The 23,752-nt window shown below is 39.1% G+C and overlaps 2 protein-coding genes across 8 annotated transcripts in view; one reads left to right on the top strand and one right to left on the bottom strand.

Moving 5' to 3' along the window:
• Window positions 1–7,489, bottom strand: part of mpp7a (MAGUK p55 scaffold protein 7a) — a 79,583-nt gene extending 72,094 nt beyond the window's left edge. For 3 of the 5 annotated variants that reach the window (XM_008438504.3, XM_008438508.3, XM_008438509.3), the window contains exon 1: window positions 7,171–7,489. The gene's annotated coding sequence lies outside the window, so the exon portion shown is untranslated. The remainder of the gene's footprint in view (window positions 1–7,170) is intronic. The other 2 variants (XM_008438510.3, XM_008438511.3) reach the window with 2 other exon arrangements.
• Window positions 6,505–23,752, top strand: part of waca (WW domain containing adaptor with coiled-coil a) — a 33,959-nt gene continuing 16,711 nt past the window's right edge. The window contains exons 1-6 of one of the 3 annotated variants that reach the window (XM_081602033.1): window positions 6,505–6,523; window positions 9,695–9,725; window positions 10,921–11,113; window positions 20,683–20,774; window positions 21,115–21,230; window positions 21,317–21,432. In XM_081602033.1, the coding sequence (XP_081458159.1) occupies window positions 11,011–11,113; window positions 20,683–20,774; window positions 21,115–21,230; window positions 21,317–21,432 (427 nt within the window). In that variant the 5' untranslated portion in view covers window positions 6,505–6,523; window positions 9,695–9,725; window positions 10,921–11,010. Of the gene's footprint in view, window positions 6,524–9,251; window positions 9,494–9,694; window positions 9,726–10,920; window positions 11,114–11,892; window positions 12,052–20,682; window positions 20,775–21,114; window positions 21,231–21,316; window positions 21,433–23,752 lie in introns of those variants that run through there. The other 2 variants (XM_008438512.3, XM_017302001.2) reach the window with 2 other exon arrangements.

Raw genomic sequence — 23,752 nt, 5'->3', positions numbered from 1 at the left:
CAAACCTGCTACGAGGCTGCATAGACAACAACCCTCTTTGGTGTGGAAGTTGTTACTACTGTAAAATCACTTAAAGTTGGTCGTTTTAACTTCCCCTCCATACTTGGTCGTAATTCATCCAGAGGATGTACTCGAAGTGGACATTCTCCGGACATGTCCCAGCAAAGATACATTTCTACAACTGTTTGCATGTACTCGAAGTCGCATCAAACTGTTTTGTACTCTAAGTCGCATCAAACTGTTTTGTATGCAATAATGTTGAGAATCGGTGTAGGCAGTCAGAAGGATGCACATCAGCCAAACTGCCACTTTGTGCCACACTAACACGTGTCTGTTTGTTGGTTAGTCTGGTAGAGAAGAAACAGGGATAAACACAAACTAGGTCATCAAATACTGCGCTTTCAGTTTGGTTGGAGGAAAATGACCGAATTTGTCATGAGAAATGCATGTGATTGGTACGCTTGACTTTCAGTATCCACTAATGATTATCAAGACTTGTGTTCACTTAGCAACGTTAACCTCGCTAAAATAGGTTTAGTTTATTTCACATTCAAATACCATGACACACACAAACAACTTGATATAATCACTCACAGTGAAAAGACTAAAAAGAAAGATCTACAGCACTATTTGATTGTATGCTTAGAAGAGAAATAATTCTGACTGGCAGCTTTAACTTGACCAAAAATGTCACAATGGAAATCTTCCAAACCTCTACTCCAGTTCTACTTCCATTATTTATACAGATGTACTAATTAGCAGATGTGATTTACTGAAGTGAGCAACAAACATGGACACACTTTGGAGCTATTTTGACTCCATTTGCCCGAAGTATGCTGAATTATTCACAGCGCTGCCATACTGGAAACATCCAGGAGCCATGATCTAAAAACATTTATTAATCAGCATTTTACAAATAAGCTTGATGTTAGCCATGAAAACTAAGTAGTAGTATATTGACAGATTTGATAGATACTGATAGAAAGCCTTAGAAGATTGACAAAATCCTGGGAAACTATGTTGAATGCTGTGTTTTTTAATTTGAAGAAACTGACTAATTCCTGATGCTTTCAGCAAAGCCTTTTATTATGAAATTAAAGACAAATGAGGTTCTGTGGAAAAGTAAAGAAATATATAACATCACGGGCCCATTTCACATCTTTAACTTTGCATGCCTTAAAAGCAGTAATAAAACTTTTGTCAAGACAAGAACAGCACACTTTGAGAGCATTCGTGTCAGGACCAGCACAGTAACACATTATAACCTAATCTTCTCTCCAAGGGTTCAGTGCATGACTAGTCACCCCACAACAAGCACTTATATTCATGCTGCTGCCATTCATTCGGTCCCATGGCGTTCTCCATGAAAACACAGCCTACTGTGAGTCAGGAGGCCGGCATGTCTGAACAGTGAGCGCAGCAGTTTCATGTATATGAGCCGGACTTTGCTACTCTGCCAAAGTTGGTGTCTGATAGCCAGCATCTGCTGGGTGGGCTCATTCCACCGCAGCGCTGCAGAGGCTAGGGTGAACCTGGGAGCAACCCTACACCTCTGCAGGGTGGGCCGGGGCAAAAACAACAACATCACTACTGCTGATGCCCGTCACCCTCAACCGTGACCTTTACAGAGACCCTTACAAGCCCATCATTTTAATCTCCATCTGGGATCCACAGAGCAGCAGAAGGCTCCCAAGTCTGCTGTCGATTCAGAGATTAGCAGCAATAGGGAATAATGGTGATTATGAATGGATAGTGTGATGCATAGATAAATAAATACATTAATAAATGGATTGGAAAGGCCAAAGAAAATGAGGGGAAAACAACAGATTAACAGAAAAACTGACTTAACCAAACACAGTTGGACTGACTTACTGAACTAGAACAACCAAGCTAAATGGAAATTTTTAACTGAATAACAGTTCTAAATGCTTATGATGCAGAATAGTGCACCTTTTTCTGTTTGTTTTCTTTATGGACTAACAACTATGACAAGTTGATATGGGCTGGTTAATTGCTTGAGCTACATAGTAGACAAGAGTCTGCAGTCGGCTGCATAGCTGGCAAACAGTAGCTTGAAACAGTGAGTGGAGTTTCTTTAGTTTCACAGTGACCATCCATGCTTTCCACAACCAGAATATATCCAGCTAAGGGCCGGGGCCTTATCACATTATTTCTGTTAATTAATTATACACATTTTAACACGTAAAAAAATAAATCTATATAATTTATTTTTTTTAATAATACAAAGGTTCTGTTTGGAACCTTCATATTTGTGCATTTCTAATAAATCTGATGAGAATAATCTGAGCACCCCTGCTGCAGAACTCATGACAAGGGAATAAAGCTAAAAGCTGGCTTCCATAACTGCTTGTCAGCAGGAAGGCTATTTTCCTGTTGTTTGCAGATGTTTGCAACATCTGCAAACAACAGATATTAAGAACAAAGCAGCTTGTCTTGTTTCACAGTTGGGGTAAGTTTTCGCTTCAAAAAACGTTCTGATGGGACTAAAGACAAGTGTGCAAGTTGTGCAAAAAGGAGTTAGCCTATCATAAAGCTATTCAAGGCTGAAATATTATCTCAGTGCTAAACATGTTGCAGGAATTACAGACGTCCCCAATGCTAATGTTACCATCCACATTTCTAAAAAAGAATTTCTTCAAAGACGTTCCATGAATGATCAGGGGTTCCTGAAATAATTGAAAGATGAAAAGGTGCATAATAGCACTAATCCAATCTGATGGTTGAATAACCCAAATAACAGATGAAAAACAATAGATCTTTGTTGGTGAGCAAATAAGACAATTTACCAATTTAGCAGAAAAAACGTTTTTGAAATGAAAAATGCTAACATTGTTGATACACAGTGATTAAAATGTGAGAGTACAGACTCTGTAATTAACTCGATTAAAAATATGAATAAAGTCCCAACGCTTGTCCACCTGAAATTGTATTTTTATTTGTGAGGGAACAGTCCAGCAGTCTCCTCTCAGCTGGCTCGTGTGCAACAAGTGGCCAAAGGACACAGCAGTCTTATTTTATTCTGCAGTCTCAAGTCGTCTCATCAAAAGGATTTTAAGCTGCAAGTACAATAAAAACTTTAGCAGTGTACGAAAAAATAACTATGAACACCTTGGTATACCTGGGTACCAGTAACCAAACTGTTCTGGCAATAGACTTGCAAAACATAGCTTAGGCTCACTGAACGTTTACCTTCATAAACTTATCCCTCGCAGAGACCAAAACAGTTTGCCAGTCCAGTCACAGAATAACCCTTGAAACATTCAGGGCTTCAATCAAGTGAATGTAGAGTACAATTTCTCATGCGTCTTATTTAAGACTTTATATACACTTCTGTGGCAGCTTCCTGGTATTCATATTTCATGCGATACCATGTTTAGCTGTGGCTAGTAGTAAAATTCACTAAGATCTCAGAGACACCCCTCACACGCTGGTGCTGGAAAACCTCTTAAAGACTCACAAAGAGACAGCAACATAACTAATAGTTATGGTTTCATTTCACCAGAGTGACAGTAGATCAGAGAAGCTTTTACCTACTTCTCATGACATCGAAATTGGATTTATTAGAAGGTTCTGGTAAAACAATATAATGTTTAAATGGAATGAAAGTCTTCTAAAGGGTAACGTGTCAACCTCTTTCTTCAGACAAAGGTAGTTTCTCATGATTCATAGTGAGCTGATAGTGATCCAAACTAATACTCGGATTAGGCGTCTCATAGCACTGAATCCCACCCACCCTTAAGCTCCAGGAAAATAGCCTTCCTGCTGACAAGCAGTTATGGAAGCCAGCTTTTAGCTTTATTCCCTTGCCATGAGTTCTGCAGCAGGGGTGCTCAGATTATTCTCATCAACATAACCCTGGATGCAGCAATGACAGGAGGCATTTGACTCCATCAGCAGGTTGCCTGGGTGAACTTAATCCTTGCAGAGATAGAATTCTGAGTTCACACACCTCCTTTTTCACCAAGCAATGACTGTCCAAACCTGGAAGCAAATTCTGGGAATGAAAGCTATGCAAGACCGAAGCTCTGAAACACTTGTTCAACTGTTCAGACAACGGTCAGGAGCACATTGTCCTACTCTGGGTTTTTTCAGGGCCACAACCCATCCTGACTCCCGCCTACCCCAACATATTCTAGGACTGTGTGCACTGAGGACAAAAAAGAAAAAAAAAACATCCAACAGATAAGTGTGTTTTCTTGCCACTGACTGACAGAGGTCAGAGCCAGCAAGCTGATTTCTAGGCAGTAAACTTTTGTAGCTCAACACCCTCACCCATTAGTGAACCGTTTCATTAAGTGAAAGGCTTAATGAAATCATCACAGCCATGCCAGGATGCTGGGGTGTTTACCACACCAGCAGACCCAAGCAATGAACTTGACTTGAGTACTTACAATCAAAGTCTCCTGGGAGACTCTCTCTACCCTCTTGGAATGCAGACTAAAGGCCTCCCACCTTTCTCTAGTCAAGATCCAGAGGAAGAACCGGGTTACTCCCAGTCAGAGCAGAACAGCAGCTAAAACATGAAGGCTTCCACATTCTTTTCCTTGCAGGCTTTCAAACATACATGACAGAACTCCATCTCTGTATTTACAATCACCAACAAGGAACCAAGGCACCTAGAAATTACTTTGTGAAAAATATAATCAGAGATGTTGGAACACCATACCTGAAAAGAAAACAGTGTGATATCCACTACAACATAGCTTTTAAAAAAAATGTTCCTACTTCTGAAAATACTCTGATATTCTTACCAACCAGTGCAGATATTTGTTTGAAATAAGGGTCTGATGCCTCATTTCCATTGAGTAGTATGGCATGGGTTAGTGTGATTCAGTATGCCATTTTATGGACTGGCGTATTCATGAGAGCATTTTCACCACCATCTGGACTCTCAGTGGGCAGGCGGGTTTGCCACCAAATGCCTAACGTTGCAATGAAAAATGTGGCACACAGGTATTTCTTGTGCTCTAGTCAATGGATTGTATTGTGTGACGCCATAGCGCCACCCTAACGGTACCATTGACCCATGGACCTACAGCTTAACGGGGCCCAGAAAGTGGGCCACTTTTACAATGGAAACAGACAAACGGCGCTAATGCACCGACCGGACCAGTGGAAACGAAGTGTTATTGTTATCATCTACAGTCACAGCAACACAGAGCTGTTCTCACTACTGTAGACAAGTGTTCACATCCCTGGAACTTTTCCACATTTCCTTGTATTACAACCACAAATGACTACATGTTTTGTGTGAGAGTCTGAGACAGAGTAGTGCATAGAAAATAAGGGGTTTTAATTGCTTAAATAAAAATATGAAGATTTTGGCATACATTTGTTGTGTATGCTAAATGCTATGTTTAGATAACCCTAAATAAAATCGATTCCTAAGGTTTGTTAGAGAATAAACAGAATTATGATGACCAAGGAACACGGCGGACATGTTCGAAAGTTGTGGAGAGGTTTAGTCCACTATCTGCAAACATTAAGAATATGGAATAATTGCAGACCTCCCAAGTTATGACCGTCAACCTAAACCAACAAACCTGCCAATTAGAGAAGGAGCTAAGACGGGCAACAGAAATCCATTCAGGTAAAAGAATGCGTCAACAGGAAAACCTTTAATGATACATTCCACAACCCTCCCCTTTATAGAAGAATGCATTGTTGAACTCCCATCCAGGTCAGAACTCACATTTGAAGCTTGTCACAACTCATTTAGTGGACAGAGCAAACATGGTGCTCTGGTCAGATGGGAGCCAAAAAACAACATTTTGGTCTACATGTAAAGAGTCTAAACAAACACCGTCACCCTGAGAAAACCATTCCTACCATCTTTGTAGTAACATCCACTTTTGGGGATGCTTTTCTTTTGCAGAGACAGGGAAGCTGGTTAGAGCTAGTAGGAATGTGGTTGTAGCTAAATACATGACAAAACCTGGAACTAAACCTGTTAGAGGCTGCAAAAAACAGCAGTCCAAAACCAAGAAGTTATAGTTACATGGTTTAGTTAAAAGTATATTTCTGTGTTTGAAGGGCCAGCCAAAGTCTCGAACTAAATCCAATTTAGAAATATTGGAAAACGAATGCTCACACACACACACACACACACACACACACACACACACACCTTGCTGAATTTTGGTGCCTAGATGTGAAAATATAATGGAAACGCACTTCAAAGGACCAGCAGTCACAGTACAAGGTTAACCATCAATTGAGGTTTGAATACAGATAGTGCACTTGCATTGCATTATTTTTATAATGACAAACAGTACGTTTATTGATCTGCATTGGCCTGTTTCATGCAAGACATTTCGACTTGATTACAACACATGCAACACTGAGCACACCTGACCTCTGGATAATTAGGCTGACAGGGTAGTTTCCCCATTTGAATCAGGTGTGTTGGAACAAGGACGCTGCTGAAATGTGTTGTCCTCAGGTGAACAGATGCAGAATTGGAATGCTACTATCCACAACACACGTGTGTGTCGTAAAACAAGTAAGAACAAATAAAACTTGTTTGAAGAAGTAGTTGGGTGCCGTGGGATTTGACCAAGTGCTGAGTATCCTATAGGACGAACGCCGGTCAGAGGCTTGTTGTCGTCAGCCAGTGACAAGCTCCGTGCCACCACACTTGACACTACAGGGCACCACGGTTCTGTTTTCCCTCCCGGTGCACTTCCTGGAGTGGAGGAACTGCGCGCTAAGGGTGTGGGAGTGGAAGTAGAGAGCTGGGTCATGGGGAAACTGGCATTAAGTGTTTCATACGGTAGTATCCCTGTTTCGTATTTTTTTGGATATAGTTTAAATTCATAAAGAAAAACAAATGCATATTGTGTGTAAAAACAAAATATGTACTTGTTGCACATACGTAGCCAAATGTTATACGCAGTAGAAGTTCTGCATTTGGTCACCTCGTAGTGAATAAATGCTCGGTCACTATTATTTTAGCCTCCGCATCACATAAGCACTCAAATAAAAATCACATACGTCATTATTGAGCCATTGTCAATGCTTCACATTCAAAAACTTTAACGTTGACCAACTTTTTTTTTTTTAATGACAGGGAAAGTCTGTTGCGTTCACTGTCCTAACGGCTACAAATAAGTTCAGAAGTAAAAAATAATAAACGTGTAAGCCACTCACTTGTATCGGAGCTGAATGGTTTCTTCTTCACGGTATTGCAACTCCAGCGTTTCCTTCGAAAATCGAAGCGTTCTCTTTTTTCATTCCCCACTTTTAAAGTCTCGGGTTGTTTCTCTCCACTCCATTATTTTATCCCCGGTTCAGCCTACCACGGACAAAAATCTTTTAAAATGTTACGCCTCGACGGTTCCAACTGTCCCAAGGCAGAGAAAGTGTTTCGCCAACGCGCTGACTTGGAAGCGGTTAGCATATTTGGACACAACGTCGGGCCGGAGATAAGCCTCCTCCAAGAGCTGATCTCAGATCTGCGTTGTGACGGGTTTTCCTTTCAGATGCCGCCCACTTTGAGTGTTCATTGGTTGAAATATATTTGAGGCGGGCTTAATAAGAACATTCTCGTTATGATTGGATGATTTTACCATTCATTAGCATAGCTCCTCGATACGACTAAAGAAAACAAACTTTTGCAACAATGTAATTTGTTTGTAAAAGATGCCATTTGAGCCGGTGTAATCATTCAAAAATATGTATTATTAATAATGCAGAATTTTTAATTGAACATGTAGAGCGATAATAATAATAATAATAATAATAATAATAATAATAATAATAATAATAATAATAATAAATAATAATAATTGTTATTATTATTATTATTTGTAAAATAAATAAAATAAACTCAATTAATTGACAGCAATTTGTATAGTTCTGGCGCTCGAGTTACAAAATGGTGAAATATCTCCCTCTAGAGGTCAACTGAGGAGGAAAAACCAACAGGTGGTCAAACTGCAGTGACCTTATTTTGAGGAATTAATGCAGATTTGATTACTTGACTATTTCGATTCAATTTTAAGACATGTAAATAGACAGAAGAAAGAAAGAAAGAAAGAAAGAGAATTAATTTTAAAACATGTTATCCCAGGAGATTTGTGGGGAAGGACACGGTGTGCCTGTGTGAGCAAGTTGCAGGAATTTCGCTGACAATAGATGCAACCCCCATTCATAGGTCCTCGTGTTAATGCATTGCGAACCAGAGCCAATTGTGTCTTTTGTCCTCAACCTACAAAACGATGTGAGATACATTGTTTGTGAACAATGACGAGCAGCTCTCATTTGAAACTTATTCTTTCAGAATAGAATAAATTCTATCTATTTTCATACATCTCTTAACAGATATGTCAAAATAGAAAACAGGACGCAAAGAAGTTTTCACTTGCTTTTTTCAAGTGCTAGCTATTCATTCATATTGTATTGATGCCTGCTTAAATACTTTCTACTTTATTGTAGCAGCCCTACATTCTAGTACACATAATCGACTTGCTTTGGAAAAGTAAATAGATTGTGAAACTAGTGTTTGATATGGTGAACTCTGGTTCAGGAATTGTTCAATAAAAAAAAGCTTTGATATAACAAAATTATCCAGTGAAGTGTATAAATATTTGATTATTTTCAATAAACATTGAACAAATTTTGATTGTAACGTCACAATTCCACCGCTAGATGTCAGGAGTGGAAAACCTCATTGCCTGCTTCATTCATTAAACCAGTAACTGGCAATATGTTTTCGGCGTTTTTCGCAAATTATTTAATAAGTATTCTTTCTCGTAGTCATAACGGAATTGAAAAATAATTAATAATAAAATGTGTTGATTTAAACTTTTCAAATTTTTTTTTTTCTGTTTTAAATCAGTACATAGACATCAGAGGGGGCGTTGTGAGTTATCAGGAACAAGGTTGCCATGTTTGGCCATAATTATTGACGTTTGCGACTCTTACAGTGTACTTTCTAAATATCCAGTTTGGCCTGTAACCAATTACAAAACATTTATTTATTTATGTTTCCTCAATATATTTACATCTTACCGTATTTTATTTGCAGCTGTAAGAGTAATAATAATAAAAACGGCACTAGCATGTGCATTGTATTCATGAATGCATGTATAAAAAATTGTTTAAGGTACCCAACAAACATTTGGACTTTGTTATTAGATGTATTCATAAACCACGATGCACGTTTGCTGGATTTCTGAAGGTGATCCCATGTGGGTGCTTGTCTCCGACGTGGCAACCTGGCTCGCTGCTAAACTGCTCTGTTCCACTGGTAGCGGTTGAGCTGTGTTTTCAGAGTGAGAGATGGACTGAGTGAGGGCGCTCTTCAGACCAGCGCTCCCGATAGCATTGCTATATACCAACAGACGATTTCAGGTCGTCGAATCACAAGAAAACATAGTGCCATTACCAAGTCTTTCACATCCCACTCTAAACACACTAACACGGCATTGATGGTAATGTATGCAAGGAAACAACCGAGACTCGGCGATGGGTAAACATCCTTCTCTTACGTTACTTATTCTAATTTTTTCCCCTTTCCTCGTAGCTACGCGTTGACAATCCGCCATTTTTGCCGAAACCAAAATAAGTATTTTAAAACTTGAACGTGCTGCTTCCGCAGGCTCGTAAAGTCGTTTTTCGACGTTGGCATTCAAAGCTTCTCACTCGTTACTCTTTTGTTTTCTATTTTCAGGTGCGACCGAAGAGATTCTCAGCCCTATCAGGTACTTGTTAGCTATCCGTAGCCTGCTAGCTCACTAGCAGCAAATAAGATTAAAATGGACACTCTAGCTCGGGCTTCTAGAAAGCACGGGCCTCAGTCGGTGCGGAAAATAACACGAAAAGTAGTGGGCATGCTACCCGAAATAAGGGACAAAGCATGGAAAATATCCACAACGCAAACATTTGAATGTCAATAGAACACATAGCGACATGAGTTCGTCGAAGGAAGAGGTTTAGGGAAAGGCAGAGGGAGTTTTACTGCAGATCAAAGCTAACGATAGCTTGGTAGTGTTAGCCTTCTTGCTAGCTGTTCCGATTAGGGCCCGACCGCAATCTGTCATTTTAAGGATAAAGTCAGCTTAGCTTTTAACACAGGAGTCGTAACAATATCTTCTTAAGACCAACATTTTCTAACCAAAACACACACAAAAAATAACTCGGTTACCAGTAGAGGCAATTCGTCGTCAGTGTTTTGAAATGTTGTTTACCTTTACTATTATATAATTAGCCGATCATAATTATATATTTAAGTGTTGAAAACGCTTAATTACGCCTAGATCTACAACAAATTTGAAGAGTTAATTAGCTTTGCTATCATTTAAGCTGCTAATTTGAGATAAACTCAAAAGGCTTAGATTCATAACTTACTAGGAACGTTGCAAAGAAAAAGGAGCAAAATCTGTTAATATGTGATTGACTGATATAAGTGGAAAAGTAAAAAAAAAAAAACTAGAATAATACCCTCTCAGCTAATTTGTCTAATATTTTAAGAAATCTTGATTATTTCAATTTTGGACTCAGATGTTGAGAATGTTTTGTGGCTTGTGGCATCCTAATTTTTAGACATTATAAAAAAAGCAAAACATGATATTTGCGTTTGATATAAGGTAAAATATATTTGTTCAAAGGTTTGTAGAACAGCAGTGGATTAATAAAAGTTAAAGCGATGCGCACCAGTCAGAGTTTATTCAAATTTACAACGCTCTTCTCTTCACTAAACGAACCGTGCTAAGTATTGTGAGAACGGCTGGGTATCACCGACTTGTAATACATTTGCTTCAGCTGTGATTCAACAATCATCTAGACTTGATTTAAAAGTATTGTAACAGAGCCGGCTGGGGCGCTGTGACAACTGGAAGCCGGTTTGCAACTTTGATGACCAGATGACAGTGAGCTCCTTCCTTTTCGTGTCTCCAGACTCTCAAATATTCATCCAAAAGCCATCCGGGAGGGGAACACCGCCACGAGAAGACGCGCGACCCCACAGAGGTCACCCCTCCCTGCAAAATGCTCAGGAGGTCCGACAGCCCGGAGAACAAACACACGGAAGGCACGGGCCACAGCAGGGCGAAGGCTCTCCACACACACCGCGTCAGAGAACGGGACGGAGGTGAGATGGCCGACGGTGTTCACACACATGCTCACACACACACAAGTTCGGGGGTTTCAAAGTCACACACCAGCGTAGCGGGATGAAGCGACTGATTCCACTTGTCTTCGGTAGGCGACAGAACAGATTTTGGGGGAAAAACTCCACAGATGAACCGACTTTTTAAGAATTTTGTTGAGTTTTGCAGCATCTCTTGGAGTTGAATGGGAAGTAATTAATGTGAATTTTTAGGAGGGAGGGATTCAGATGTTGAACTAATTAAGCATGATAAATTAAATTGAACTCGTTAATTTTCAGTCTGTTATTTCTTGTGGTGCAGTTTTGTTTACTTAGATGTCATAATCTATTTATTTCTGTTGTATTTGTTGTTTGCTGTGTTTCCTTTTCTATACTAAAAATGTGGAAGCTTCTCAACCTTTGAGAAGACGCACATTATTATGGAATTGTCGTGATTATTTGAAAATGGTCTCAAAACAACAATTTTATCATTTATTGCAATAATTGCTGAGACTGTTTATCGTCCAGCAAAACTTGTTAATGTGACGGGTTTATTTTATTTTATTTTTTTTTTTAGGCTTGAACATTTCTCATTTTCTCAAATTTGCTTATTTGGAATCCAGGTTGTTGAAGCCATGCTTGCAGTTTGAGTTGAGCCAAGCTGAGGTAAATTCCACCCAGCCAGGGCTCCTCACTGCTCTGCTGGCGATCTCTTAACACCCAGATCAGAATTAATTGGTGGTTTGACGTACCTCGTCGTCTTCGTTAACCCAGGCTTTCCTCCAGGCGGTGTGTGGACTTCCTGAACAGCTATCATTTTCAGCTTCATTTGGACGTTTCTACAGACACTTAATTCATAAATCAACTGGAGCTCATTGTTTGAATGAGGAGGTGGTGGAGGAAAAGTAACATGTGGCTGCAGGCAATGCATGTTCATACAGGTACGATGATCTTTGCATGTATTATGTTATTGACAGAGCCTGGAAAAATAAATTAAAGTTCTTTTTTCTGGTATCTGAATCTAGGTTAAATCCAAAATCTATAATTTTGGATGTTTGGTTAAATTGACTTGATACTGGGAATTAGTTCAGACCAGAATTACTATTAACTCATATATTGCAAATAGAGATGTGCCGATTAGGTTTTTTCCTACTGATTCCAATCACCAATACCGATCACATAATTATTTTTTTAATCATAAACGCTACCGGTTACATTATGTGGATAAAGGAACCATGAATTCACCCTCTCGCTCGAAACGTTAGCTGAAGATGGGCACCAGCAACCCTCCCGACCCCACTGAGGGACAAGGGTGCAAGAAAATGGATGGATGGATGGAATTCACCTTAATTTAGACAAAACTTGTTTTTAAGAACTTTTTCCAAGAAAAAAACAAAACAGGCATTGTGCAAATTGTTCTGCTATCAATAATACTATCTTTAACAGACAGAAAACATATGAAGGCTCAGAAGAGGCTAAATAATGCAAAGAGCCAAAATAAAACCTCTCAACATTGCCAAAAAATTCAAGTATAAAACTTAACAAAGGCAAATACAGGTTCCATTACAATAAACAATCCAGAGTTACTGAATGAAAACTTCCTGATAGCATGGCGGCTAGCTGATTACTGCTAGTTCTGAGTGGCTGTTTCTGACTGAGCGGAGTAATTATGCAGAGCAGGGAGGAGATCGATTATTTTTTTAGAGATTATCTGTCTCATTTTAGGGCAGCGAAAGTTTTAATACGTATGTAAAATAATTTTTTTTAAGTTAGATGCTGCAGCTTTAAGTAGAGGTTCGGTGTGAGAGTCACTACCAGGTGGAGCAGAAGCGGCGCTCCGTCTATCAAATATTACTACCTGTAGCGCGTAGCAGCGGTTTAACAGCGAGAACAGAACCGGCGTCTTACATCGCAGCTCGAAGACTTAAATAATTTTATTTGTTTAGCTTTCTGACCGTCATGCTAATAATCTGGGTGAGTGTTTGTAGCTGTGCGCTGCTTTACCTGCTATCTGATCACTCCATGTCTTTTTTTTTTTTTTTTTTGTCTTTTTTTACTGCAGTGAGCCTCGATGTAGCCAAACTCCGTCAAGTATGGCAATGTTTTTATGCCATATTAGGTTCGTCGTGTTGATGCATTTTGACGTGTTTCACCCCTGAGGTAATTTTCCGCCGCAACACGCAAACTTCCCCATTCACTCAGTGCGTTATAGTTCCACATCGCTTAGGATTTGTTGCTGTGCGTTTGCGCAGTGTGAAGGAAAAAGGAGACCAGCTGCACAGGCAGGCTGCGAAATGAGAAGCAGGTGATCGGTTTGTGTGATCGGCAACAAGAGGCCGTGATCGGCGATCACCGATCATACACTTTTTCACGGAAATCGGCCAATTATGATCGGTGGCCAATCGATCGGCACACCTCTAATTGCAAAGATTAAAGGCTGAAAATACAGGTCCTTCTCGAAAAATTTGCATATTGTGATAAAGTTAATCATTTTCCATAATGCAATGATAAAAATTACACTGTCATATATTTTAGATTCATTGCACACCAACTGAAATATTTCAGGTCTATTATTGTTTTAATACTGATGATTTTAGCATACAGCTCATGAAAACCCAAAATCCCTGTCTCAAAAAATGAGCATATCATGAAAAGGTTTTCTGAACGAGCAATGAACCTGATCATCTGAATCAACAAAGTAACTCTAAACACCTGCAAAAAATTCCTGAGGTTTTTAAAACCTCCCAGCCTGGTTCATTACTCAAAACCGCAATCATGGGTAAGACTGCTGACCTGACTGCTGTCCAGAAGGCCATCATTGAAGGCTGCAAAAGGATTCCTGACCAAGTATTGAGTGCATAACTGAACATAATTATTTGAAGGTTGACTTTTTTGGTATTAAAACACATTTCTTTTTATTGGTCGGATGAAATATGCTAATTTTTTGAGACAGGGATTTTGGGTTTTCATGAGCTGTATGCCAAAATCATCAGTATTAAAACAATAAAAGACCTGAAATTCTTCAGTTGGTGTGCAATGAATCTAAAATATGACAGTTTAAGTTTTTCATTACTTTATGAAAAATAATTAACTTTATCACAATATGCAAATTTTTTGAGAAGGACCTGTACTTTGTGTCATAACTCAAGTAAAGTCGGCAAACGTCTAATCACTGTTTCTGTGTTGTATTTAGAGATATGTGTTTTTTTTTAAGATTGTTTGTTCAGTCTGTTTATGCAAGATCTAAAACTTCAACTGAACCATATTTGTAGGTTGTAGTCTGGGATGTAATTAAGAAAAACAGCGGTAAAATTATGGAAACTCTTACAAACAATTTATGCCAATATTTGAACAGAATCTCCTCAGATACAAGTTGAATTTTCAACATTCATGACTCCTAAAACTCTTAACTTTTCTGCTCCAAACGAACATGAGAACGATGTAACGCGCAAAAGATGATTCTTATGAAAATTAGTTGGCAGGACTTGACATCCGGGAAGCAGAAAGCATGGACAGAGGAGTCCACTATTTCCCCCAACACACACACACACACACTTGCATGAACGAGCAGAGTTTGTCGTCCCAGCGGTATGATGTGTCGTGCGTTGCGAAGGAGGAGACGCGTCTTTAAGTTCAGCAAGCGGTTGATGCTGAGAGGAATCAAGCTAGCACTAGTATTCCACATCAGCAAGCTATAACATGAGATTTAGCAAAGAAGTTGCCTTCCTGCTACTGGTTTTATGTCTCTAGGAAGAAATGGTCAGTCGGGTTGGTGTTTTATTACATCACCTGTTATCGATCCACAGAAAATGTTGCTGAAAGTCGAGACCTTTTTTTGTGAGTTCATGTAAGTTTTTGATCAAATTCAGCGCTGGTGGTTTGTATTCCAAGGTTTAATATTTTCCCATATTGGTAATAAGTTTTAACTTTCTAGTGTAAGCTTGTCAAAGTGACTTCAGCTGGTGATGCTACAGCTGATGGAGGCCCGACATTTTACTGTTTTTTGCAGCAGTTTACATTATCACAGGAGAGAGTCGTTGAGTTGTGTTGTAGATTTCTCTCATAGCTAGCATGCATGTAGCGACAGCGGAGAGGAAAAACCCCCCTTTAACAGGAAGAATCCTCCAGCAGAACCAGAACCGGGCCGTCTGTCTCCCAGACGGAGCAGAGGCACAGAAAGAAACGGATGAACTGATGTAGGATTTATTTATTTATTTTAATGTTCATGAAAGTAAAAAAATTGATGTTGTGTCAGATAAAAGATTTGAAAGAGAAAAAGTCAGTTTGGAAAACATTTGTTCTTGGAATGCAAAAATATTTTTTCGGAATCTGAGTCACTGTCATAACCAAAATAGTTAAAATCTAAATTATGCAGTAATATTGACCCCAAAAAATCCTTAATCCTCTTTTTTTTATTTAAAAATGTTTATATATATATATATATATATATATATATATATATATATATATATATATATAATCAGGCATCCAGAACTGCTGCTTTAGATTCAACAACTTTTTTGTTTCATGAATGTTGCCGGAATAAAATTAAGATCTTATAAAAATCCTGAGTATTTGCATAAATCAGAATGTCAGGCTCAGAAGATCAAAGTTTAGTTTGTGGCTTTCATGTTTGGTTTTCTGTTATTTGATCACTCATGTAGAGAGAGCAAGCTGCTCTCCACATGAGCTGCAGCATTGTTGCCATTTCAGAGTTGCTTCTCTGGCAATGACTTTAAATTCCCATATAATTACAGTCACTTTTACATTTTTAGAATTGTGTTGTTAAAGCAACTGTTGTGGAGGGCGTTTTGACAGTGTGTAGTGAAACATAAGGCCATAAACAGTATTGCAGGATATTCCTGTTCTAGGTGTACATTGTCACAATAAAAAAAAATGACTCGAACAGAGATCTTGTAGCGGGTCAGAGTTCTGTCCATGGTTCCTGTTGACCAGCTTCTTCTCTCTGAGGAGGAGTGCGTTTGGTTTGATCAACCATAGAAAACACGGCAGAAAAGCATTGATTTCTATATGTCAGTAATCTGCTACATGACATGCAATTTGGATTTTAAACAGTCAAATGTTAGGACATGTTTAGTTGACAAAGAACAGCCCATTAGCAAGAGTAGATAGTGAGATATTGTCTATATCTTATTACAGTGTTTTTCAACCTTTTTTGAGCCAAGGTACATTGTTTTAATTGAAAACATCACGAGGCACACCACCAACCAAAAATGTAAACAAAGATCCTCTGTAGCCGCCTATATTACATATATAGTTATTCTTATCAAAGTCTCTTGAATAGAAATCAAATGAATACAAAAATGTATTTTTATCACATTTTACATTTCTTATTTCAAATTGCACTTAACATATCCACCTCAAAAATACACCTGAACAGTGCCACTACGCTGTGGTGTTAAATTTAAAGAACTTGTAGAAAACTTCAAAGTGTTTTACAAATTAATCCACAAGCATTATTATAGCCGGAATACAGAAAATAATTCTTATTCTGAAAGAAGCAATAATATTTGGGAAACATTTCACTTCATATTCACTGTTACATTATGAAGAGTTGCATGTACAAAATGTCTATCTGTATATTTTACCCACCTGGTGTGAAACCTGTGCATGTTTGGATGAAAACAGCTGATTTCCTGGCAGAAATTGAAGAAAGACAAAGCTCTTCCTCAACAACTCTGTTTCTCTGTTTTTAGTTTTTATCGTTGCCAGGCTGGAGAAGCTCACTTCACACAGATATGTTGTGGGAAATGGACTCATGCTCTTTCCAACTACTGCTGAGCTTCACTGTCTTTTCCATCACTCTTTCTAGATTCAGTGCTCTCACCGCTACCTGTAACATTCATGCGTCACTAATTCTCGTTTTAATGTAAAATGCTCTGTACCTACTGCCATCTAGTGGTAAGAAAATGACATGATTACGCCGCTATTCACTACTACAGCAGACACTCGAAGATGGCATTATTTGCAGATAATTCATTTTCAAAAAATCTTTTAAAACCAATTACCGTATTTTTTGGACTATAGAGCGCACCATACTAGCACCTTCAATTAAAGTAAAAACAAAAAAAACTGGAAGCTGCTCTCGGTTTTCCATTAGGACCCAGCAGAGGGCTGCGTCCTAATAAATCTGGACGCAGCACTCCATCTCCAAAGCCAAACCATGGTTTCGTTCACACCGAGCTTAAATGCAGCGGCTCTATTTTCCTCCTATAGTGCCAGATCGACAGCCCTCAACTTAAAAACTGCATCATACGAGTTTGAAAACATTTCTCCGTCGTGCCTGCTGCTAGCATGTGGTTGTTCTAAATGAAAATGTGCGCATTCTTCTTTGATTTACAATTTTGACTTCTAATGATTTACTTCCTGCTAGAGAGCCCCCTGGTGGTTGAAGAAAAATCCACAGAAAAGCAACACCGGGCTACAATCCGCATGGTTCAAAGCTTAGGAAAAAAGTAGCAGCTTATAGTCCAGAAAATACGGTACCGTAGGTGAAATTGAATAATTTCCACGGCACAACTGACAATCACTCACGGGACACTAGTGTGCCGCGGAACAGTGGTTGAAAAACACTGTCTTACTAGAAGTCCAGAAAAAATTATTCTTTTACAAAGAATATTGCAATTCCTTGTCCTGGGGATTCCGAATAGATTCAGAATATTCCAAAATCGATTTTCAAATGCATTTAAGTTGCCGCGAGTATACTGCGTATCGCTTTACTCGTCCACTCAGCTGCAGTATTTATTTTGAATAATTCTTTGAATTTTTTCTTTTCTTTTTTTTTATTTAAGAAAAGCCAGTTAGCTAAGCTAACCTAATCCTGGTAATTGAAGTTACTGAATTTGGTGCACAAACCTGCTATTGTTTAAATACAAACTGATGAATTTGATAGAAGCCGTGTCCGAATTCAGGGGCTGGATCCTTCGAAGGACGGATTTGTAGGCTGCTTACATCATACCGCGGCGACGAGGCTTGTCCGAATTCGAAGACTCCTTCAAATGCGTCCTTCTTTTCCGCAGACTTGAAGGATGGATGTGGTGTATCCTTCACAGCCCACCATATCCCATAATTTCCCATAATTCATTGCGGGTCCAAATCGGGTGTTCAGGCAAAGCAGCAATGGCAGTGAAGAGCTTCAAATTATTTTGCTATATTACACTTTAAATGACACTACTACCAATATTATTCAGTCAGGTAACATCTAGTAGTAAAATGTTTGGTTTAGTAAAGTATCTAATTTATTTCTGAGCCGTTGTTTTTCCTTTGCCGCTCTGTGCTTCACGCTGTCACAGTTGATAGACAACATAAGTTACACTGAAGTGGAGGCTAAACAGCTGGCTGAAGGCCAGACCTGTCCGAATTCACAGTTTTTCTCTTCCAGTCTTCGATATTCACAGGCTGCAAAGGACCCGTCCTCTGAAGGCTGCAGACCCTGAATTCGGACACACATAGCGTATGGAACCTTATAGATTTTTTTTAAATGTTCCATTTCTTTACTATTGTAAGTCATTATTTAATCAGAATTAATAAACTATTTTTGTGTAGGAAAATAAATTGCGAGACAAAAGTAATTTCTGAATTGAATGGCGAACCTAAAAATCTCAATCGAATCTCAAGATGCTCCATCATATGGAGTTTGAAACCAGAAACCTGCATGTTGTTAAATAACGGCACAATTGACAGTTTTGTCTCAAAGTTGGTTAATTGTGCCACTTTTGACGACATAACCTGCCAGCTTCACATTGCTTTTGTCCGTTCATTCTGAAACCTGACGTAGTTCCCCTTTTGATAAGTAGCAGAAACATACGCTGTTTGCTAATATAGGTAAGGACATAAGAGAAAGATGGAAACTGAACAAAAATAAGCAGAGCAGGATAAATGGAATGTGACCTGAAGCCGTTGTGAGGATTACATCGATAAAATAAGTTTCATCCTCAACACAGCAGCAGCAGCTCAGGGTTGATTTGGTCCAGTGATGGTGAGGCAGCAGCGAGTTTGGCTCTGTGTAAATTTCTATAGATTTCTAGATTTTATAGTCTGGTAAGAATGAAGTTTTATTAGAGTGCTTTTCATGTCTGAATAAGAAAATAAAGGTTTTGGAAATATTTTTAGTATTTACAGACTAGTTGGAACCTGAAGTCAGATGGGCTTCAGGATTTAATGCAATTTGTCTCTACTTAGACAGGAATTGTCACTATCAGGTACTCACTACTGATTTATTTGATGGCTTTAGAAATAAAAGGAAAACAAACTTAGAGCTTCCTTCAATTGGAAAATTGCAACATTTGTTCCACTTTCAGCTGTGCTGCTTTCTTTCTCACTGCACTGTCAAAAAAACCAAATTGAAAAACCTGTTCCCCTCCTCGTCTACGGTGGCGCTGCACCAAGAACTACTGAAGGAAATTATACAAAAACCCTCCAAAGAAGATATTGGACACAATTTCCTTTTTCACAAAATGTAAAGAAAAATGGAGTAGCATCAGATTTTAGGAGTTGGAGGATTTCTCTTTTGTTTCTCTGAGTCATTTCTCCCGCTAGACCCTTGTTTTTGTTTTGGTTGTATTTACCCAGAATGCCCTGCGCTTTAGTACGCTTCCTACCTTTGGAGCGGTCTCCGGTCCGCTTGGCATTCACATTTGTTTTCAAACCGCACCAGAGTTCACTTCAATCTAACAGAGACCAAGGTTTATAGGTGGACCAGAGTTGTGTTTGGTCCGAATCAGAGTTTGATTACGCATTCGCATGTCCACAAACAAACCAGACTTCCTAGACAAACAAACTGGAGTTCCAGGACTGGTGTGAACTCAAATGTCTTTAGTGTGAGAGAAGCAGCTGGTTGTTGCCTTATCTTACTGAAAAATACAGATTCTACTGTAGCATCCTGAATTAAAGATGAATAAATGTGTGAAACAAATGTAAAGAAAAGGCAGTGTGACATAGAATTGTTGTTAAGTAAATGAAAGGCAAAGCATGATGGAGTATTGGGGCCATTGTAGATGGGGAAAAAAAAATTGAGGCATAAGTTTCTGCCAAAAAAGAAATTCTGAAATTTGGAGATCAATGTCAGAAATTCTCTTGAGAAAACGAGGACATTTCTGAGCTCCAAAAATGAAACATTTGCTTGAAAAAAATTCAAATTGAGAGATCTCAGAAATTTAAGTTTTAAAAACTCAAAAAAAAAATTGGACGTTTAAAACCCAGAAATGTTTCTTTTTTCTTCTCTTTTTTCTATAAAGAAACTGTGATTAAACTCAAATTTTCTGAATTTGTTCTACAACATTTCTGAGACCAATCACAAAATTTCTTGAGTTTTTTATTTTTTGGCAGAAGTTTATTCCCCCTTTTTCCCCCCCATCTGCAGTGGCACTAATACGCCATCATGTAGATGAAGTGACACGTTACTTCTACAGTGTCATTAAATGCTTAAGGTGGGGAGCTTTAGAAAGAACAGGGTGCATTAAAGCTAAATACACCACAGCTGGGTTGTGTTGCTGTATTGTCCCTCACTGGACCCGGTCATTCATGATGAATTTCTGTGTGTTTCGCTGCAGGACCCAGTTATTCTCCACAAGAAAATTCCCACAACCACAGTTCCCTCCATAGCTCCAACTCGCATTCTAACCCCAGCAAGACATCAGACACAGTAAGTATTGTTTCTGCTGGAGCTCGAGAGCCGATGACAGACCGCTATAGAATTTATCTCAGTAATGACTTCTAAGTGCATAGTTTCACAAGAAAAAAAAAACAAGTTTCATTTTCTGCACTTTGCAGTAAATTTCACGCAAAATAAAAACAAACCTAAATGACATCTTAATCAGAAAATCCTGAATGTTGTAAACTGAAGTTGAACGGCAGTAACAGGAACAGTCTTTTTCTCTCAGATTATATTACAGCCTCTTGCATCAGACTGTCACATGAACTCTTGCCTTTTTTTTTATCTCTCTCTTCTCGCTGCCCTTTGGGTTCTGCGTTTCCCAACCCAGCCCTACGAGCCTGGCGACGACTGGTCGGAGCACATCAGCTCCTCCGGAAAGAAATACTACTACAACTGCAGGACGGAGGTGTCCCAGTGGGAGAAGCCCAAAGAGTGGCTGGAAAGGTAGCCGCGGCGACGGATGCACAGCACTCTTGCGCATCCCGTCACACGCGGTTGTCGGCTCACGCAGGTTGCTTTCTGTTTGGCAGGGAACAGAGGCAAAAGGAGGCAACAAAGAGCGCCGTTGTCAACAGCTTCCCCAAGGACAGGGACTACAGAAGGGAGGCCATGCAAGCCACGGCAGCCCCCGGCTTCACCGGACCCAGTAAGTACCGCGTCTGGTTCTGCAATGCCGAGCTTTCCGTCTTTCATCTGCCTGCATCACAGATGCTTTGTTTTGTGCCGTCTTTGTTGAAGACGGTTTGCTACGGCGGCTCAAAGGGTGATGTATTCAGGTTGTGACAGCAGAAAGAACTGCTGGTTCTTTTTGGTTTTTATAGCAAACACTTTACCTCCACTATCCAACCCATGTTGTTTGGTTTCAAGGTTTCTAAAGATGACGGGTCCAATTTCAAACCAAGCTGTATGCTAGGTTTTGCCTTTAGGTTGCTTTTCGATTCAGTCCGAGTTGGTGGTTTTAGTTGGGCAAAATGTTGCTTTAAGTTGCTCTGTTCTCTTTTGGCTGATCTGAGGAGAAGTTGTACTGCAGAAACAAGGGCTGTTAACTATTGACTTAAGGAATTAGAGATTTAAGAGCCTTAAGTTTCAAATCTCTGCCTGGATCTTTTTGCTTATTTTTCAGATAACGCAAAGTGTCGCAGAATTACCGTACTGCACATTTTTCTGTTGTTGCCGACGCGTTCGGTCTAGAAGGGTTTAAACTTTAACCAGGGGCCTAATGTGTTTTTGAGTTAATAAAGTTTCAGGTTTACAAGAAATTTTAAACTATCAGCAGGTAATTAGGTATTATGACTTCCACTAACACAAACTATAAAGGTAAACATAAAAAAGGAAAAAAAAAGTTTAATAATTTCCGTTCTGATTATGTTTTTGAATGGCAATTTTCTTTGATACTTTCTAATATATTTAATTCATGGTTTTGTTTGGTGTGGTTTATATCAGTATTTATTGTTTTTGGTCGTTTAGTTTGGATTATTAAAATATCTTGCGGTTCCAGTATTGAAAGTTCTTTACAAAATGATTTATTTACTGTTCTGTGAGAGGTCAAACTTGCATTATTATACTGTTATAATTCTTAAATTACTTGAAACTGGTGTCAAAACAACAATATTATCTCAATCATTTCTGGGACAATTTATTGACAGATTCAGCATTTAGAATTCCAGCAATGACTGAGAAAGTTTGGCTGCTTTTACAGCATTTATCCTTAAAGGGACAGATCAGAATCACAATTCTGCTGGATTTTTGATCATTCGCAGATTTCAAGTTTTAACAGAGTAGACAAACTGCTGCTCAGGATGTGGCATATGTGTCGTTTTCTTTCTGCAGACTTCAGTTTATAAAGATCCCAGGATGTTTTCAAAGGTTTGTGAAGCTGTTGTGTTTTTTGAAAGCAAGTTGTGTTTCTAAATGCAGCATTCTTTTCTGATCTCCTTTCAGTCTGGAGTGTCGCTCATTTAAAAACTCCCATGATTCCAAACAGTTTGGAGTGGCGGCTTTGAAACCACAGGAATCCGATATTAATGCTGTTTTGCAAAATGTGGCTGTTGTTAATTTAAGCATTCTGGATGCTGCTGTTTTGTTGGGCATAGATCTGTGTTTCTAGGTGAAAAGAGCATTCCTGGAGTACGAGAAGACATTCAGCGTCAGGACATATAATGTATGGAAACGACCCATGAAAACGCCCAGTGTAGTTAATAGGCCTGTCGCGATAAACGATAAATCAATTAATCGCACGATTAATTAAACCTATCGATCTCATTTTAATTATCGGCTTCATCATCTCTTCCTGCCTTTTTTTCTTTCTATTGACACTGAATGGAAAAAGACTCAACTCCGGTGCTCTCCACTGACCCTCCCTTCCTCATTTCCTTAGTGTAATGTCCAGCGATCACTACACGAGTTGTCGGCCCATTTACAAAACCTGAGAGACACATTAGCTGACAGAAATCCTAGGTATAACGGTTCGGTTGGGTTCGTCGTGCCGTGTCCAACAATGGGCACAAAATAATGGCTACAAGTCCAGTTAACTAATTTTAAAATCAGGCATTAATCAATGCTTTACTAGAATCTACCTGTGATGCATGTGGCTAGAGTCAGTGTAAAGTCTTGACTGAATGAAAATCATTATAACCTATTTATGTCACGTTAACGAAGAACAGCTGAAAAGTTACCGGGTTTATCAACTGCGGTAGCAATTTGGCTCCAACTCCTCCCCTTGTCATTTCTATATTCTTTGCACGAAATGTTGAATAAATATTAATGTTGTTTCCACATATCATCTCCAATGTCCGCTGGACTTCGGGTTGCGCTGTGTCAGTTGTTTGGGATTCCCCTCGTAATTTCCCCTCAGAAAGCAGGAGGAGAATCCTCGCTTTCTGATTGGCTACCTGTCACATTCAGCTTTAAGCTCCCAGTCGGGGAAAACCCGATTTAGATCGGAACGGCCACGACGATCTACATCA

The sequence above is a fragment of the Poecilia reticulata genome, chromosome 20 (genome assembly GCF_904066995.2).
Source record: "Poecilia reticulata chromosome 20, P_reticulata-male-v2, whole genome shotgun sequence".
In the NCBI taxonomy this organism is placed as follows: domain Eukaryota; kingdom Metazoa; phylum Chordata; class Actinopteri; order Cyprinodontiformes; family Poeciliidae; genus Poecilia; species Poecilia reticulata.
The sequence above is the reverse complement of the archived record's forward strand: the minus strand, read 5'-3'. Positions and strand labels throughout refer to the sequence as shown.